The 17,296-nt window shown below is 30.1% G+C and overlaps 4 protein-coding genes across 5 annotated transcripts; 1 reads left to right on the forward strand and 3 right to left on the reverse strand.

Moving 5' to 3' along the window:
* Positions 1–417: 417 nt before the first annotated feature.
* On the reverse strand, positions 418–4,369 carry LOC100747301 (RNA-binding protein 45). Of its 2 annotated transcripts, none has more exons than XM_033324108.1 (6): positions 3,997–4,369; positions 3,712–3,826; positions 2,819–3,609; positions 2,513–2,745; positions 2,285–2,416; positions 418–534 (listed from the first exon to the last, which is right to left on the reverse strand). In XM_033324108.1, exons 1-5 carry the CDS (start codon positions 4,193–4,195, stop codon positions 2,303–2,305), a joined length of 1,452 nt encoding a protein of 483 aa, XP_033179999.1. In that variant the 5' UTR covers positions 4,196–4,369; the 3' UTR covers positions 418–534; positions 2,285–2,302. The 2 variants fall into 2 exon arrangements, with proteins under 2 accessions (XP_033179999.1, XP_033180000.1); XM_033324109.1 differs by lacking the exon at positions 418–534 and adding an exon at positions 639–2,143.
* A 929-nt stretch (positions 4,370–5,298) lies between these two features.
* Positions 5,299–8,181, reverse strand: LOC100747505 (6-phosphogluconate dehydrogenase, decarboxylating). The gene is made up of 5 exons (XM_003494045.4): positions 7,982–8,181; positions 7,434–7,657; positions 6,545–6,789; positions 5,841–6,466; positions 5,299–5,768 (listed from the first exon to the last, which is right to left on the reverse strand). The coding sequence occupies exons 1-5, from the start codon at positions 7,990–7,992 to the stop codon at positions 5,426–5,428; spliced, it is 1,449 nt and encodes a 482-aa protein (XP_003494093.1). The 5' UTR covers positions 7,993–8,181; the 3' UTR covers positions 5,299–5,425.
* A 581-nt stretch (positions 8,182–8,762) lies between these two features.
* LOC100747864 (ADP-ribosylation factor-like protein 5B) lies at positions 8,763–12,315 on the forward strand. The gene is made up of 3 exons (XM_003494048.4): positions 8,763–9,303; positions 9,978–10,422; positions 10,497–12,315. The coding sequence occupies exons 1-3, from the start codon at positions 9,258–9,260 to the stop codon at positions 10,543–10,545; spliced, it is 540 nt and encodes a 179-aa protein (XP_003494096.1). The 5' UTR covers positions 8,763–9,257; the 3' UTR covers positions 10,546–12,315.
* Positions 12,316–12,488: 173 nt separating this feature from the next.
* On the reverse strand, positions 12,489–17,209 carry LOC100747743 (probable citrate synthase 2, mitochondrial). Its single transcript, XM_003494047.4, has 4 exons — positions 15,366–17,209; positions 15,133–15,288; positions 13,606–14,523; positions 12,489–13,517 (listed from the first exon to the last, which is right to left on the reverse strand). Exons 2-4 carry the CDS (start codon positions 15,256–15,258, stop codon positions 13,248–13,250), a joined length of 1,314 nt encoding a protein of 437 aa, XP_003494095.1. The 5' UTR covers positions 15,259–15,288; positions 15,366–17,209; the 3' UTR covers positions 12,489–13,247.
* Between the last annotated feature and the right edge of the window lie 87 nt (positions 17,210–17,296).

The raw sequence follows: 17,296 nt of genomic DNA on the forward strand, positions 1-17,296 counted from the left end.
TATCGATGCAAAACGTGCCCCACTTAAACCTCTCGAACGACGAACGCGATTAAAATATGTAATCTGCTACCCCGCGACTTTTACGCTTGATTCCAGCGCAGTTTAATGGCGCGAAAATCATTCCTTATGTACTATTGCGACACCTGCTGACAACTTTATTCCATAATATCTTCCGATTTAAATTTAAGGCGATAGATCATATTCGAGAATCGATTAAAAATAACATAACGTACTCCTTTTTTATAAAAGTTATTTTATTGCACATTTTATGAGCATATTAAAGAAATATGCTAAAAATAAATTATAAACATGGTATACCTTAAAAGTGCAGTATAAAAGCGAAATGCGTAAACAAGTACAAATACAATAATCTTCTGATCGGCATAATGATCTCCGTCCAGTAATAAAAAGGAGGAACTATATAAAATTATAATTTATTCTTTATATTTTACGTTTTGTATATACAATAATAGTAGTATCTTACTCTGCTATATCACAGTCATCAGGTACACATCTTTGAATCCTTGAGATATCCTGAAAGTTAACAGAAAAAACACGTCAAGTTAATAAATTATAAACATAGTGTGAAATAGGATATTCTGTTCAGTGTGAAAAAAAAAAATAAGTGGAAGTCAGTGTGAGGTTTTGAATACTTAATGTGTATTTTAATATCACCAAATAAACAAGTCAGTTACAGTCTCCTAAAACATCATTGCGTATGGTCATTGAGTAGAACAGTCTAACACATGTACAAAAGTGTCCATCATAAAACGTTCATGTTGTGCGTCAATTATTGGTATTTGACAAATGTGATTATGGACATAATATTAATTTCCTAAGAAAACGTATTTTTTTCCAGGAAATTTGGTCTAATTATAGAAAACAACATGTCAATATATTTTATATACATGAATATATGTGATACTGAAACGATTCCAAAACAAGATTTACTCATAATACTTGAATGGAAAATTTCTTCTCGTCTCTTCTTTGTCTGCAATTCTGTAATTACAGAAATTAATTTTGTTTTTACAAAAATACGTAACATAATTAAATTTGATTAATAATACATACTTTTAAGATGAATTACGTACATCTGGTGTAATTAAAATTAAGATTATTATTGTAAGCAACAATAAAACATAATATACATTTAGTCAAATATAGTTTTAATCTACACAAAAATATTTTTCAAATACGCTTCGTTATATTTATATTCATAAAAATATAATTTTGATTTATATCACGTAGAGTTGTAATCCATAAAACCATATTTGAAAAGTATTTAAAAATAAAAGTATTATTCTGCAGAATATATCTTGTTTTGGAATTTAAATTCTACGAAATATATTATTATTCGCAATTACGAAAATATTTCTTGAAACAGACACAAGAAATAAATTGCTTTACGTTTTCTTCCATACGTGCTATATCTAATAAAAGAATAGTACAGAACTATTGGATATAAATTATAAAGAAAACCTTGTTTTACTAATCCTAAAGCAGGTTATATTATAAAGCCTGTGCGAATAGATAAAATTAATATTATAATCAATAATTACATATTTCTTGTTTTACAATTAAGAATATAAAATATTAAAAGATAATTTCATTTCATATTCTCTATTTTAAAATTATTCAATTTCCTTAATCATTAATGTATAAATTCATTCTTTTCTTTTTATAAATTTGTTTGAATAAATTTTCATTTCAGTATAATTTTAATATAAAAGTATATATGCATTGATAAATACTCTTATCTGATTAATATGTATAGTATATTACCATGCAACAATAAACACCTCGAGTATACTCGATATCATATACCTTCCTTGCATTAAAAATACAAGTTCCAAATTTAACTAATTTCTTGTGTTCTATATGTTCTTAAATAGAATATTTAAGATCACTTTTCGCACAGGCCTTTTAAAATAATAAAATTAGGAAGTCAGGTGTACGTGTAACGACATGTAAGGATGAAGTAAAGTATCGTTAAAGTTTCAGTAACGTTGAATTCGCGAACGTAAGCGGTAGTTAAAAGTAGGTAGTTGGAGTTTCCTTGGATGCGGGCCCGACGTGGTCAAGTGAGTCTTAAAATTCGTCTCTTTTATTGCGTGCGTCCAGCTTGTGTATACCAGTCAGTCTGTGAAGACAAATAGAAAAATTACATTTTCTCCTGTTTTTCGAGTAAAGTAATCGTCAGTTACAACGTCAGGGTGTTAATATTTAATTGCCTCTCTCTTTCCCTCCTTTCTTTTTGCCATGTACTCAGCGATTTACTTACGAGGTATACAAAAAAAATTTAATTTTCGTCTTCGTCCGTTCGTAGTCGTTTCCTACGATCTTCACCGACATTACGCTCTTCTGCTTCTAATACTTTTAATCGAGATCCACAAATTTCTTGTCCATGTAAAACCTACGGTTATTATTTTATAGATTGATTATTACTGTTTAACTGTCTTATTTGTTTAGAAAAAGTCATTATGATGAAATAAAGCATGATAAAATATACCTCGATTGCTTCATTTGCACTTTGCACACTGGCATACTTTGCATAACCACAATTTTTCCCTGGAAGCATGTAAACATCTATAAGGTTCCCAAATCTACAGAAAGCATCTTTCATGGCATATATTGGAGGTACTGGAGGTCCGCATACAATGAAGCACCTTTTAGCAACCTCTGCATCTATACTAGCCATTGGTTGCACAGGTGGTAACTTCACACACATCGAATGCTCTAAACCTAATTATGTAAAAATACAATTAAACACAAAAATCATACATTATCACATTATGTAGATAAAATAATCTCTCACTTGGTGCAGTTAATCCCGCAGCTTGAATTAAAGATGTAGCTTGAGCAATAGTTTCAGCTAAATGTGCCAAATCTGTCCTAGCACTAGCAATTCCAGCAGCAGAACTACCAGGTTTTATTGCATTTTTTGGTGGAGCACTTGATAAATCTGGCTTAACTATCATCCTATGACCGGGAGGATATTCAAAACCATGAAATTTTTCTCTTGCATATGCTGCTGCACTAGGATTAGAATATACTACAACAGCCTGGCCTCTTGGCATTCTATATCGTACGTCATTTTTCAAATGACAATAATCCAATCCAGGTACAATGTCAAATAATTTCCATAATTGATCTTGGTTCAATGCTGGATGTGCAATCACTTGCAAATGTGTATAACCTTCAGAATTAGGATAATTTGTGGCAATTTCTAAACTAATACTACTCTTTCCAAAATTTGATGAACTATAACCTCCACCAGCGCTATCATAATGAGAAGATAGTCCATTGTTATATTTCACATCAATATGTTCAGGTTTTGGTTTTTTTGGTTCTGCAAATACAGCCTTGTATTTCCTATCACATTCTTCAAATGCTTTCGCTGCACTAGATACTTTTTGAAATTTTACATAACCAAAGCCTTTTGATTCATTCGTATTTCTATCTTTAACTACTGTTGCATATTCTATAGATCCAAACTTTGAAAATTCTCGATGAAGCTCACCATCTGTCATAGACTTAGGTAATACACAAAAGAGACGAACCCATCTTTCTTCTTCGTTTGTTTCTCTGACAGATCCTTGATCACGACTGTAACAAATATCTAGATTTTCACATTTATCAACAAATAAATATATGAACAAAGAATAAAGTTTTTCAAGGATATTTTGGAATAACTATTATAATTCTTACTTTGAAGCAATCATTACTTTAATAGGTCTTCCAACAGAACCCAACATTTTTCCATTCATCTCTTCAAGAGCAAAAGCTGCCTCTGATGTTTTTGAAAATTTGATGTATGTGACTCCTAAACAAGGTAAACAAGACGCATTACTTTTCAAATGTTTGAAAAAAGCATATAAATAAACAATTTTCATAAATAAACAATGTGTATATAGATAAATTTAAAAATATGTAAAAGATGATTAAAAAGAAAATAAAGTCTTATTGATTTCTTGTGTAGACAAGAGAAATTACCTTTATTTTCCCCCGTCGTTCGATCTTTCACTACCCAAATATCTTCGATCTTCCCAAACTTTTCAAAAGCTTTTCTAAGATCATCTTCTTCAAGACTTTTGTGGCATATAACAAATAAACGTGAATTCGGTGGATCATCATTTTTTGATCTTAAATCCGTTTGCGAATAGTATGAATCCCTTTCCCTGTGGTCAGCCATTTTGCAAATGAATGATGCAGAATACGTCGCCCGTCTATGGTCAGTAAAGCCGATGTGCTTCAGGGACGGCACAAATAGGGTTCGACGAGATCAGTTTCTCACATGTATGTAAGTAACGTATGTACATAGGTATGTAGTATTAGAGTATTTTTCAGAGTTTCATAGATGAAACATACTACAAAGTATTAGTTTGCTCTTAATATTCTCTAAACTTCATTATTATGAAATTACAATAAAAACTTCCTTTACACTTCTATCTAAAAGAAAGATACGTACATATTACTTAAAATAAACCAAATATTATATTTATTAAAATACCAACGTTATCATACAATCGTATAAATTGAAATTGATGTTATTTGAGTACCAATGAAAATAAGGAAGACGTATATAATTATGCTAATTACATATAATGTATGCTAGTTTAAGCTATACGAGGTTTTATTTAACTTTGGTGAATCATGGCGCGAAATTATTTTTACTTGGATTTCCATTTTAGTCGATATGAGTATATTGTCAATCTAAATGTTATATTCTTATTAAGCTTTTTAATTTAAAATTAGGTGTTTAATAAATTTTTTTAATATACTAAAAAAGCTATTTAGAATCACATACATGTATTGTTATTTGAAAATGTGACATAGTCATGATTGTAACGACAAATAGGTTAGATAAATTACTTCCGCATTGATTTCACGAGAATGACGAGCGACTTCACAAGTCATGCTCTACTATTTTTTCATAATACAGACTTTCTTATACGAAAGCATATGTACATAGGTAGGTGTATGTTAGAAATTATTACTGCTTTCATTTCCTGGATAAGTATACAGTTTCCTGATACACACGCGCGCGCGCACGCACTCACACATATATATGCATGCAAGTGTATATTGGCCTATCATTTTATTGTATAAAATTGTATGTAGTATGTATATTGTATTTTAGTAAAGTAATGTATTATAGAAGAATAATAATCTTTATTTTTGAAAAATATCAGTTTATAATTCAAGAAAGAACAAATAATTTATACACATATACAAATGTATGTAATATATTTTTTTAGTAAACTTGTATCTTTTTAAACAAAATATTTTCAGCAGTTTTACATAACCAGTTATTATTATCAGACCTAATACATATTGATAGATTTATCAACCATAACATTAACTTCAACTGTAACATTAACTGTATGTACATTTTATTAGCATAAAATTATGTTAGTGATTATTATACATCATATGTAGATGCAGATACATTTCCACCATGCCCAGTCCAATTAGTATGTACAAATTTTCCTTCTTGACCAAGTAATTCATATGTGTGAGCTCCAAAGTAATCTCGTTGAGCTTGAAGTAAATTTGCTGGAAGTCGAGCTGTTCTATAGCCATCATAGAAAGCTAAAGCAGTTGATAATGCAGGAGTTGCTATGCCTAATGTTACAGCTGTAGATACTACTATCCGAGCACTAGCTTGACATTCTTTCATTGCATTAGCAAAGAAATCATCTAATAATAAATTGGAAAGTTTTGGATTCTTTTCAAATGCTGTTTTTATATTTCCCAAAAATGCACTAAAAGCAAAAATTAAATGATAAATTATTGTTACTAAAATTATTATAAAATTTCCATAAAAAACTGTGTACCTTCTTATAATACATCCACCTCTCCACATAAGAGCTATACCACCATAATTCAAATTCCAATTGTGAATTTTAGCAGCCTCTCTTAATAACATAAATCCTTGTGCATAGGAAATAATTTTGGAGGCATAGAGAGCTTTCTTCAAATGCTCTAGGAACTGTTTCTTGTCGCCTTGATATATAGCATCAGGACCTTGCAATACCGAGCTTGCTTCTATTCTTTCACTTTGTAAGGCAGAAAGGCATCTAGCAAAGACTGATTCTCCTATTAGAGTTACAGGTACTCCATAATCTAGTGCTGCAATAGCTGTCCACTTTCCAGTTCCTTTTTGACCAGCTGTATCCCTAATTCGCTCTAATAAATATCCTTTTTCATCCTTATATTTAAGGATATCTTTCGTAATTTCAATTAAAAATGAGTCAAGTTCTCCTTTATTCCAATCTTCAAAGACCTGACTCATCTCTTCTGGATTAAGTTTTAAACCATTTCGCATAATGTGATATGCTTCGCAAATAAGTTGCATATCACCATACTCAATACCATTATGTACCATTTTTACAAAGTGTCCTGCACCTCTTTCGCCAACCCAATCACAACAAGGTTCTCTATTAACTTTTGCGCAGATTGACTAAAAAAATATATACGCTTAAGTAATTTATATTATACATTAAATAAATAATCATATTTCAATGCTAAAAAAAATCACCTGAAAGATTTGTTTAATATGTGGCCAAGCTTTGGGATTTCCACCTGGCATTAAAGATGGTCCATATCGAGCACCATCTTCACCTCCACTAACACCACTACCAACAAATAGAATTCCTTTCTTTTCTAGTTCCTTAGTTCGTCTATCAGTATCCTGGTACTCAGAGTTACCACCATCAATAATAATATCTCCAGGAGACAATAAAGGTATTAATTGTTCAATAAATGCATCCACAGCAGCACCAGCTTTAAAGATGATATAGTATTGTACATGATTATTTCAATTACATAAAATTCTTAGGTAAACTATATGAAGAAAATAAAAGAAGAATGCTAGTCTCAACCTACAGTGAGAGTTATAAGGATAGTATCAAAGCCATAGAACTAAAAAGATCTAAATACTTAGATATGAAAATACTGCTTCTAATAACAAAATTAATGCACAAATAACACAAATAGGGAAGCTAGGATGAGTAATGATAATTGAAAAGAGTTATAAATACAAAATAAACAAAAGTACAGAATGTAGGATATGCAATAAATGGAAATTAGAAGCCAAGTCTTAACTAACCCATATACCCATATACAAAGAAGTAAGACCAAAATAGATAGAAAATGATAAAGTAATACAGATTTTAAAGAGTTATGATCCCTCTGCTTAGAACGTTAGAAAGAAAACAGAAATCTAAAAAAGACATGAAGTATATCACTATATACTATTTAACGAAAGACTGAAAGATATACAAACTACACTAAGTATACTACCTGAAACAATCAGTATCACTACAAATACACATCTAAATACAAGTTTAGGAGTAGTAATAGATTTAGCAATAGTTTGGGAGGTCAAATTCTTGTTCTCAAATTTATAATTTATAACAGGAATTTACCTTTTACTAAAAGCATTACTCTTTTTGGTGATTTTAGTTTGTCTACCATTTCTTTCAATGAATATGCACCAATTATTTTTGTGCCCTTTGCTTCATTTTCCAAAAAAGATTTGACTTTCTCTGTTGTACGATTGTAGGCACACACCACAAATCCATGATCATTCATGTTTAGGATTAAATTCTGACCCATAACAGCCAACCCAATAAGGGCAATATCAGCAACTCTATAAAGTAAATTATGTTTTTTATTAAATTAGGAGTCACTTGAAAATATATCTTTTACATCATACATATCTCGTACATTATATGTTACATATTACAATATATACAAATGAAAATTTGATTTTCTAAATTAATTTATAATATTTAGTATAATATTTAGATTATATTTATTCTTCTTTTTACTTTTTTAAATTAATTAATTACTTATTAAAATTCACTCGAATAGAAATGGTTATATAAACTACATTATCATAAAAACAATTATCTAAATTCTTTTTACAAATTAAAATTTTTAATATATCGGAAATAATGTAAAGATGACTCACGGTTTACTCATTTTAATAAGTATTATTTTTCAAAATAAGATGTGTTTTGTTCTCTTTGGTTTTATATCAAAGCAACAAGTGGCCGAATGCTTTCCCACAAAGATTAAGAATGAATGTTCATACTAGAGTAGATTCGACATCAGCCGACATTTCGTAAGCCAATCGCAGTACACAAGGTCAACGTAATGTTAACACACTATGGAGACTATTAAAACATTTCATAATGTTATCACTATTTAGATATATTATAAATGTAATATTAAATGATAATTAAAACGATGGGAAATTCGAACTTTTCATTTTATTATTTCACCTCCTGAAAAACAGCCTTTATAAAGATAGTATTCTACAGAATTTTCAAATATTTATTACATTTAAAAAAATTTTACATTATAGAGTAGAAGAAATAACTAGATAAATTTGATTAATTTGTTAAAAATTGTGTACTTAACAATTTATAAATGTTTATAAAATATAAAATATTTATAACTTTTTACAACATATAAAATGTGTAATCTTTTTTGCTCTAAGGCATCAAAATTTAAAGTTTAATTTATATTTTAGCCTATATAATAAAATTGTTGCTATTAAAAGGTATAAATTAATGTTTGTATTATATTGATTATAATCTTTAACATTACAGATTATCTTAATACAATATAAGATAATATCAGATAATATCAAGTTTTTATAATTATGTGAACTTCGTTCAGTTACATTCACTATAACCAGTTCCCTTGTTTTTTTAAAGGAGAAGATAGTGATTCAGCAAAATCGGTTAGGTAATCTTAGTCAAGAGAATTTCGTTCTAAGAGTTTTAAGTGTTTTCGTTTTACGCGCGTTTAATTAAGTATCCTTTAGCTCCAATCAGTTTACATATATACAGAACTGACATCGCTTTCAGTTATTGCTAAACGATGATTGGACACATCGAACGTATGGATGTTTTAATTGGGAAAGCAACATGTCGCGATTTGCTTGATTAGATTAGGGAAGGTTTTCGTATACATATTTCTTTCACTTTTGGGTTATCCTTACTGTATTTTCAACAGTTTACAACAGTTCTTAAGTATATATTTCACATCATAATGTATCAATAATGAAGCAAATTTACTACAAACATATTGCAAAGGAACTTGACAGAAAAGTGTACATAACCCTCTGACAATGAAATGTCCCACTTCTGCAACTAAATACATCTTTTTTATCGAGAAAAAGACACTACAGAAACACGATTAAATAAATATTAACTGAGTGGTTTACTGTTTTGGTCAATATGGGATTATTATTTGCAAAGTTGTGGAGTCTCTTTGGCAATGAAGGTAAATTTATCATATGTAGTAACAATATTGTGTCACAATTATTGTATTGTTTTATGCGTGTCATCATATAAAATTAAAATTGCAATAAATTTATGCTTAATAATAAGTGAAAAATGATGATCAGTTATTAAAATCATATGAGCAAAAGTCGTGTTCCTTCTTTTTTTTACTTTGATGATATACAAAAATAATTCATAAAATTTAGCAATAATAAATTTACTCAGATAATATAAAACCTATATTAACTTCATGACTATATTCTCTATATTTATATGCTTAAAAAGGATATGGATATAATAGCTTTTTCTGATCACAAAAAATTTAATAATAGATACAATGATAAAAAATAGAAAGTTTGAAATAAATGAATTATAAACCTTGACATATGCTAGTATGAATATAAATTATAGTTACAAGTGAAACTGTTCTTTGTGAGTTTGCTAATTACTCTTGTAATTAATATATTTTTGTTAAAATTGCTTTAAATTTTCATTGTCCTACTTTAAACATATGTTAACATATGTTTTCCAGATATTTTTCTTTCACATTATAAGATGAATACTTAAAACTTTTGAATACATAATTCAAATAACTATAATTTAAACTATTAAATTTTCTAATTATAATTCATCAAATTTTTATTTAAATGTAATCAAAATCTTTTTATTTTTCAGAACATAAAATAGTAATGGTAGGGTTAGATAATGCTGGTAAAACTACTATATTATACCAGTTCCTAATGAATGAAGTTGTTCACACATCACCAACTATTGGATCCAATGTTGAAGAAGTTGTTTGGAAAAATATTCATTTCATAATGTGGGATTTGGGTGGACAACAAAGCCTGAGAGCTGCATGGTCCACATATTATACTAATACTGAGTTTATTATTATGGTTATAGATAGTACAGATAGGGAAAGACTTGGTGTAATAAGAGAAGAATTGTACTCAATGTTAAATCATGAAGAATTAAGCAAAGCTAATGTCTTAGTTTATGCTAATAAACAAGACTTAAAAGGTAGCATGACAGCTGCTGAAATTTCTAGACAACTAGATTTAACTTCCATTAAAAAACATCAATGGCACATACAAAGCTGTTGTGCACTTACTGGAGAGGGGTAAAAAGAGATTCATTATTAGAGTTACAATCCTATTTATGAAACAAGGTTATTAATGACTTGTAATGTTTTAGGCTTTATCAAGGTCTTGAGTGGATTGTTGGGCGTTTAAAAAAGACATGACGTACATTATGAGGATTGATTTTAAATATAATAAGATATCTAAACTGTAAAGTATATGTTCAATGTAAGTTACTGTGCCACTCTACGATTGTACAAATGATATAAGAATGAATGATCTTTTTCAAATGGTACATTAGCTTCATGCATAACTTAAAGTGTAACTGCATATATTGATTAACATTATTGCTGCAGACACTTAATATATCAAGTGGTGGACGGGTAAATTTTGTCTCATCTATTAATGTGATATAAGATATAATGGTAAATGATTATGATATAAAACTAAAATAATGTTTTAACTATTCTCTGTGTAAAATATATTCAAAACATTATGTTATAAGAAAATGGAAAAATTTAGAATATCCAGAGTCTTTTATAGAAAATATTGTTGCATTAAGAGAAGTATCTATAGTAAAAATTTTTTTATCTGTGTATAAGAAAATATATATATTATAAACACTTTACAACAGGACTGCCAAATTTAATGTATGGTCTATGAGCACATCCGATTATTTATAGCTATAAATGCTATATTAAAATTGCAGTCTGAAAGCTATAAAATTTTATTTTTGATTCAATAACAAATGTAGTGAAAATATTGCATGCATATTTGAAGGATAAAGAATTTAATCTTGATCCCGTCCACCTTTGTTTATATAACAATAAAGATAGACGAGATATTTTTATTTGTTCTATTGAGTTAATGCACAGATAAAAATTATTTAACCTGTGCAGTTTTCAAAAATATACCTATGTACATAGTTTTTTATACTTCACATTAATAGTAAACACTTGTAAAAAGTCAACTTCAATTTAGCACCAATTAAACCACATATTTTTCAACGTTCTGTACAAGAATTTAAATATTTCTTAATACTTGATACTGCAAACATCTTCAAGAATTTCAAGGCAAATTATTCAACCAATCTAATCAAACATTTAGAAGCAGAAAACTGCTCTGTGATACGAGTATTCAACAGTGAGATGGTTGTTTATTGGGAATATTTAATTCCATTTGTATGCAAAATATTACAAAGATGTGTTTTATATACAAAATTCATTTGATTGTTAAAATATATCTATTGTATTCTTCAATATATGTATTATGAATTATTTTAAGTATTACTAATCTCTAACTATCCGATTAACAGCTGTCTCATTTATTTTATTTACTTCATGATTATAGTAATTAATTTTTGTATAGCTAAAAATACTCTAGTATTTGACAATTACTAAAATTTAGAACACACACGTTAGTAACATATGAGAAAGACGATTGTAGAAATTGTTAACATCATCGTATGAAAGACAAATGCCGTCTAAAACAAGAGTGAGATCATACATTTAACATTTCATAAGAATAAATAGCAGTTTTCTCATATTGAGAAAAGAAGCAATTAATTGTCTTAACTATGACATATTATTACAAATACACAATATTATAATATATATATAATGTCGTTAACAAAGCTTTCATTATATAGAAATTTTGAAATACAGTACAACATATAGGTTGTTTAATTTCATTACTATATAACTTTCATTATATAAGTCATGTGAATCAGATATATGTGTCTGCATTTAAGCTTCTTATATGATTAGATATTAATCAAACAAAATTTCAAAAATTAACAAGTTTAAAAATGTTTGTTTTAAATTGATTATTTTTAATTGATTAACATACCAAGCATGAAATGTTTACGTATAAGATTGTTAATTAACATAAGGACTGAGATTAATGTAAAATAAATTTATCAAACTTTCTTTTATGAGATGTCAAAAAAGAACTACGTACTGTAATATACAATTTCCTATCCTGTTTATCCGATTTTATTAATTAAAATTACGGTATAATACAATGAGATTATAAAACAAATTATGTACATGCTATTAATTCGAATAAATGAGCAGTAACTTTTTTACATTTCTGTTTTAGAATTCTTTTAAATTATATATTTTACTATATTTTATTCCTTCCTTTCATATATGAATAATAATTAAAATGTATAATAAATAAACAGTGTGAATTGTTTAGAAAGTATCTACAGGTGATAGAAATTACGAAATTCCGAAGAAACAATTTCTAATGGTCTAGTAATCGAATGGTAAAAGCTTTGAAAATTTCTTCACCATTGCGAAAAAATTACTTATCGCTTTCCACACTCTCACACTCACGGAAAACTTTCCCCTCCCATAGATAAAGATCCACGGAAAGGAGGTGATCGATACAAAATACAATGATTGACAATATTATTATATATATTGGTAATATTAACAATTAATAAATCGATGGACGAGCCGAAAACGAACTTGCCGCGAATGGAGAAACCAGAAGTCAAAAAGATTCTAAATTCTCGGCTGATCAATTTATTTCTTGCGTCTCATCACGAGACTGATCCTTCGAGTGGCTTTTGTTAGTCGGTACACACGTGTAAATTTCACCACAGGATCAGACAGCAGTAAATGTTTAGTGATTTACTAACTGTACAATGAATTATGTCATTTTTATTTCTAAAATTGTTATTGCATAAGTTAATAAAAAGCAACACGTATATTTACAATGAATTTTGTTTACCGTTAATGCACGCATTTTCTTAAAGAGCTTGACGATTAAATTGTATATAAGTTCGTTCTATGTTGCAAAAACGCTATTTAGAAAGCTTTAGTGAACATAATTTTTCACGAATAAGAATGGTTTTCTTTTATTTAGCTTTAACCAATTCCATAAGCTTGTCGGTGCTTATGGATTTGGGTCTTTCTATTGGAAGGCCGAGAGCACGAGACCAAACGAGAGATGCCAGAACACCAAGAGCACGTGATATTCCGAACAGGACAGTGTAATATTGCATCTCTGTCATTCCATAGTATTGTAAGAGAACTCCCGAATGAGCATCTACATTTGGCCATGGGTTTGCTACTTTACCAAGTTCCATAAGAATGGGGGGAACTACTTTATACACTTGAGCAACGAGCTAGATATATACGAATATAGTCATTAGCAAGGAATAAACCACATAGAAACTTTATACAAATATTAAATGAGTTATTTGAGAATTTTACCTTGATTAGTTTGTCATCCGGCATGTGTTTCATTGCATATTCTCTTTGGCATATATACCTAGGATCAGTCTTTCTGAGTATGGCATGACCGTATCCAGGAATGACCTGACCGTTCTTCAGCGTCTTCCAAATAAAGTCTTTCAGCTCGTCATCAGTGGGACTATCTCCGATTTCAGCGCACGCCTTCTTTAGCCATAGCAATACTTCTTGACTTGCAAGGCCATGAAGAGGACCTGCCAAACCGCTCATTCCACAGCCGAATGCCGAATAGGGATCGGACAATGTCGAAGCCACCAAATGGGTCGTGTGCGCACATACATTTCCACCTTCATGATCAGCGTGAATCGTTAGGTATAATCGTAAAAGTTCAGCAAATTGTGGGTCGTCGTAACCGAGCATTTTTGCGAAATTGCCAGACCAGTCTCCGCCTGGGTCCACAGATGCCCCGAGTTTGCCATCCTTGTAAAGGTTTCTGTATATCATGGCACAGAGTACGGGTAATCTGGCAATCAGGTTCATTATATCTTCGTAAGCGGCGTCCCAATATTTGGATTTGTGTATACCTGCTTCGTATTCTTTTTTGAATATACTGTCTGTACTTAGAATAGTGAGCGCCGCGGAGAATTGATGCATGGGATGAACCGACTTGGGGAAGTTGTTCAGAGTTTTGACTATGTAATCAGGTAATGCGCATCTGGAGGCCCATTCTTTAGAGATTTCTTTCACTTGGGCTTCCGTAGGAACATCACCGGTAATCAGCAGCCAGAACAAACCTTCCGGAAGTGGTTCGTGTTTGATTTTCGGTAGAATCTTCCGGCATTCCAGAATCGATTTTCCTCGAAATTTAATACCTTCTTCAGGATCTAGAACCGATGGTTCCCATACAAGTCCTAACATCCCGCGCATACCACCATAAATCTAAAAAGTAACGAAAAGTTATCACGCGATATCAACATTAGGCGCAAAAAGATAGAAGAAAAAAGGGGAGATATGTTCAGTGACATTGACCTCTGACTATTGACTACAGGAGCCGCACTTTAAACTGATTTGAATGCTACTTTCATATCGTTCGTAGTCTAATTTTGCATATAAGAATAGGAACATAAGCATAGAACGTAACATACGAAAAAAAGAAAGAAAAGAAGGAGAAAATATTTTATTTACATATTATCGCATAAGTTTTTTCCTTAGTCAGATCTCGTTAAATTAAACACAAAGAATTCTATTGCCTCCAGAAAATCATTGAGAAAGTGATACAAAGATTACGATTGTTAGGCGGGTAGAATTATTCCGAGAACCTACAAATTTGTTTATATGTACAGTCCTTATCGTCCACCTATGAACATTACAAAAGTTAATACGTATTGTGTTTTCTACGTGCCTTAATCTATTAATATATCATTTTTGTCACGTAACGTTCCGTTCTGGCAATAACATTGCTGTTACGTTCGATAATCTATTCATCATCGGATGTTTAACAAGAAAAACGAATGATATAGTCGGAATTGCACAACAGACAAGAATTACCATGTTCACGGTAACGTCTCCAACTTTGGTGGTTCCGTACTTTTTACGGAAAGCCGCGACACGCTCCTGTTCTTTAGGAATTTTCTCAGCCAAAATCTTTTTAAGATCGGTGAAGGCATTGCTCATTGATCTTATGAATAAGGACAAGACTATGTTCTGTAAAAACGAGAAAAAGGAATTAATTCATCGCTGTATTCTGAAATTTTTTAAATTTATTAATTTCGGATACATACATTGCGAGGAAATCAAACGTTTAGCATTATTTTCAATTTATTACAGAAACTAATTATTACGTAATAAGGGAAGAAACTAGAACACGTGCGAGTCGAATCATTAAGATATTTTCTGCCTTTGTGACGAGGACACACGATCTGAAGACGTAAATATTTATTGGTTTTATTGGATTTTCTTCGCTTGACTCGATGGATGTAGTCAAATCCTCGTTATGTACAGAACTTTAAAAATCGATTTTACCAATTTTATTGAACAATTCTGTACGATTGAAGAATTAGAGAATAGACGCGATGTACTAATTGTCGCGTGGGTGTCGCGATCACGAACACTGATGTTTGCTATTAATAAAAAAATTTTTTTCAGAACACGCATTCAATACCATTTTTATATTTCCTTCCTAAATCTATAAGTTTATAAAATAGAATAGTTTAAAACAGTATAATTTTTTGTGATGTTAGAAAAATATTAAAATACTTTTCTGTATACATTTTCTTTTATATCGACCCGATATTATACAACTCTTCAATTAAAATAATATAAATTCTTAACCATTACGAATAATGTATAATCTCAAAACACAAAATGTGAACATTGCTTCGTGCTTAGAAAGAGTCAACGTTCATGAGAATTTCAATATATCATCCAAGACTCGCTCGAGGTCATAGGGTCTCGCGTTATAGTTTATTATCAATGCGTCGATCTTGCGAAAACGTGCCGGAAACTCAAAAATTAGAAGAATTATGACGGTTGATATCAAACAACATAATTATACATATTAGATCTCATAATCCACGAAGATAGACGGTAATATCTTTTCTGCCTGTTTAATGCATATTATTGTTCCCCCTTTTTGAGTTCTTATCAACACATTTTTATTTTCAGTAATACAGTTGATATTGATAAACCTTTTACGTTATAAAATTAATCATCTAGATTTTAGCGCGAGAAAAAAAGAAATTATTTCGGAATTGCATGCGGCGGTTATGTCAATGATTATATTATTGGACATTTCTTTTTACAGATGTTTTTAAACTATTAGGTTTTTCATACTTTACTATAGTTGAGCATTCCTATCGAGCACGGAGAATTGTCTGCAGGTCAAAAAATTGGTCAAGATGAAACCACGATGGGAAGATAAAGCTGGTAACAATCTGTAGATTTTGACAATCGTTGCATAACTTGGACCGTTTGATTCCAAAAGCAGAATGAATAAAATCGTTTCTCGACTGTTTCTTGAGCAAACCTTCTCTGTGTATACGATATTGAATTTTTTTACATAATATACAGTTCATTCGTTGCAATAATTTTTCATAGTCATCTATGTACGTCAAGTACATTAATATTCGTTAAGTGGTCCAATTTGCTTAGATAAATTCCTCTGAGTTGGTCAATATTAATTCGCTTTAAACATTTGATAGAAACTTCATGTAGCGAAATACATGTATATATATATGCTTTAAAACTTTAATTTGATAGAGTTCAAGCGCAAATAGAAAAGCTCGTAACAGATTAAGGCGCGGACCTTGAAGCATCTTATTTTGGCGAGTACGATGAATTTGAAGGATAACTCTCATTCGATACATTAACAGTGTCGAAAATCATATTACATCGTTAGGCTGCTTGCAAACAACCCACGGTAACACCGCACGCTGTTATCATCTAATTGTACTAAATCATGTGCGATAATTTTACAAAAATGCCGACGATTTTGCTACCACAATTCGGTGGAATGTACGGTGATTTGGTACTCATTGAGTATTGGTTTTGAAATATTTCTTTACGTGGTTCACAATAACGAATAATAGAATTATTGTAATAAGAGTAAGAACAGTAAGCTTTTTATATTTTTGTTTTAAAATTCTTATACTATGTATTGTATAATCTTAAACTATATAATCTACTATATTCTATTTGTTCTTTTGATATACGA

Source organism: Bombus impatiens, unplaced genomic scaffold (assembly GCF_000188095.3).
Source record: "Bombus impatiens unplaced genomic scaffold, BIMP_2.2 scf_1461, whole genome shotgun sequence".
In the NCBI taxonomy this organism is placed as follows: domain Eukaryota; kingdom Metazoa; phylum Arthropoda; class Insecta; order Hymenoptera; family Apidae; genus Bombus; species Bombus impatiens.

Bases quoted from the DNA above. Each gene is read 5' to 3' on its own strand.
- LOC100747864 (XM_003494048.4), top strand. From the start codon at position 9,258: ATGGGATTATTATTTGCAAAGTTGTGGAGTCTCTTTGGCAATGAAG. The intron at 9,304-9,977 runs GTAAATTTATCA...TTTATTTTTCAG, and splicing joins GAGTCTCTTTGGCAATGAAG to AACATAAAATAGTAATGGTA. The intron at 10,423-10,496 runs GTAAAAAGAGAT...GTAATGTTTTAG, and splicing joins TGTGCACTTACTGGAGAGGG to GCTTTATCAAGGTCTTGAGT.
- LOC100747743 (XM_003494047.4), bottom strand. From the start codon at position 15,258: ATGAGCAATGCCTTCACCGATCTTAAAAAGATTTTGGCTGAGAAAATT. The intron at 14,524-15,132 runs GTAATTCTTGTC...GTTACTTTTTAG, and splicing joins GAGACGTTACCGTGAACATG to ATTTATGGTGGTATGCGCGG. The intron at 13,518-13,605 runs GTAAAATTCTCA...GTATATATCTAG, and splicing joins CGGATGACAAACTAATCAAG to CTCGTTGCTCAAGTGTATAA.
- LOC100747301 (XM_033324108.1), bottom strand. From the start codon at position 4,195: ATGGCTGACCACAGGGAAAGGGATTCATACTATTCGCAAACGGATTTA. The intron at 2,746-2,818 runs GTGAGAGATTAT...TTACATAATTAG, and splicing joins TGCGGGATTAACTGCACCAA to GTTTAGAGCATTCGATGTGT. The intron at 2,417-2,512 runs GTATATTTTATC...TAATAACCGTAG, and splicing joins GTGCAAATGAAGCAATCGAG to GTTTTACATGGACAAGAAAT.
- LOC100747505 (XM_003494045.4), bottom strand. The intron at 6,467-6,544 runs GTGATTTTTTTT...ATATTTTTTTAG, and splicing joins ATATTAAACAAATCTTTCAG to TCAATCTGCGCAAAAGTTAA. The intron at 5,769-5,840 runs GTACACAGTTTT...TTTTGCTTTTAG, and splicing joins GGTGGATGTATTATAAGAAG to TGCATTTTTGGGAAATATAA.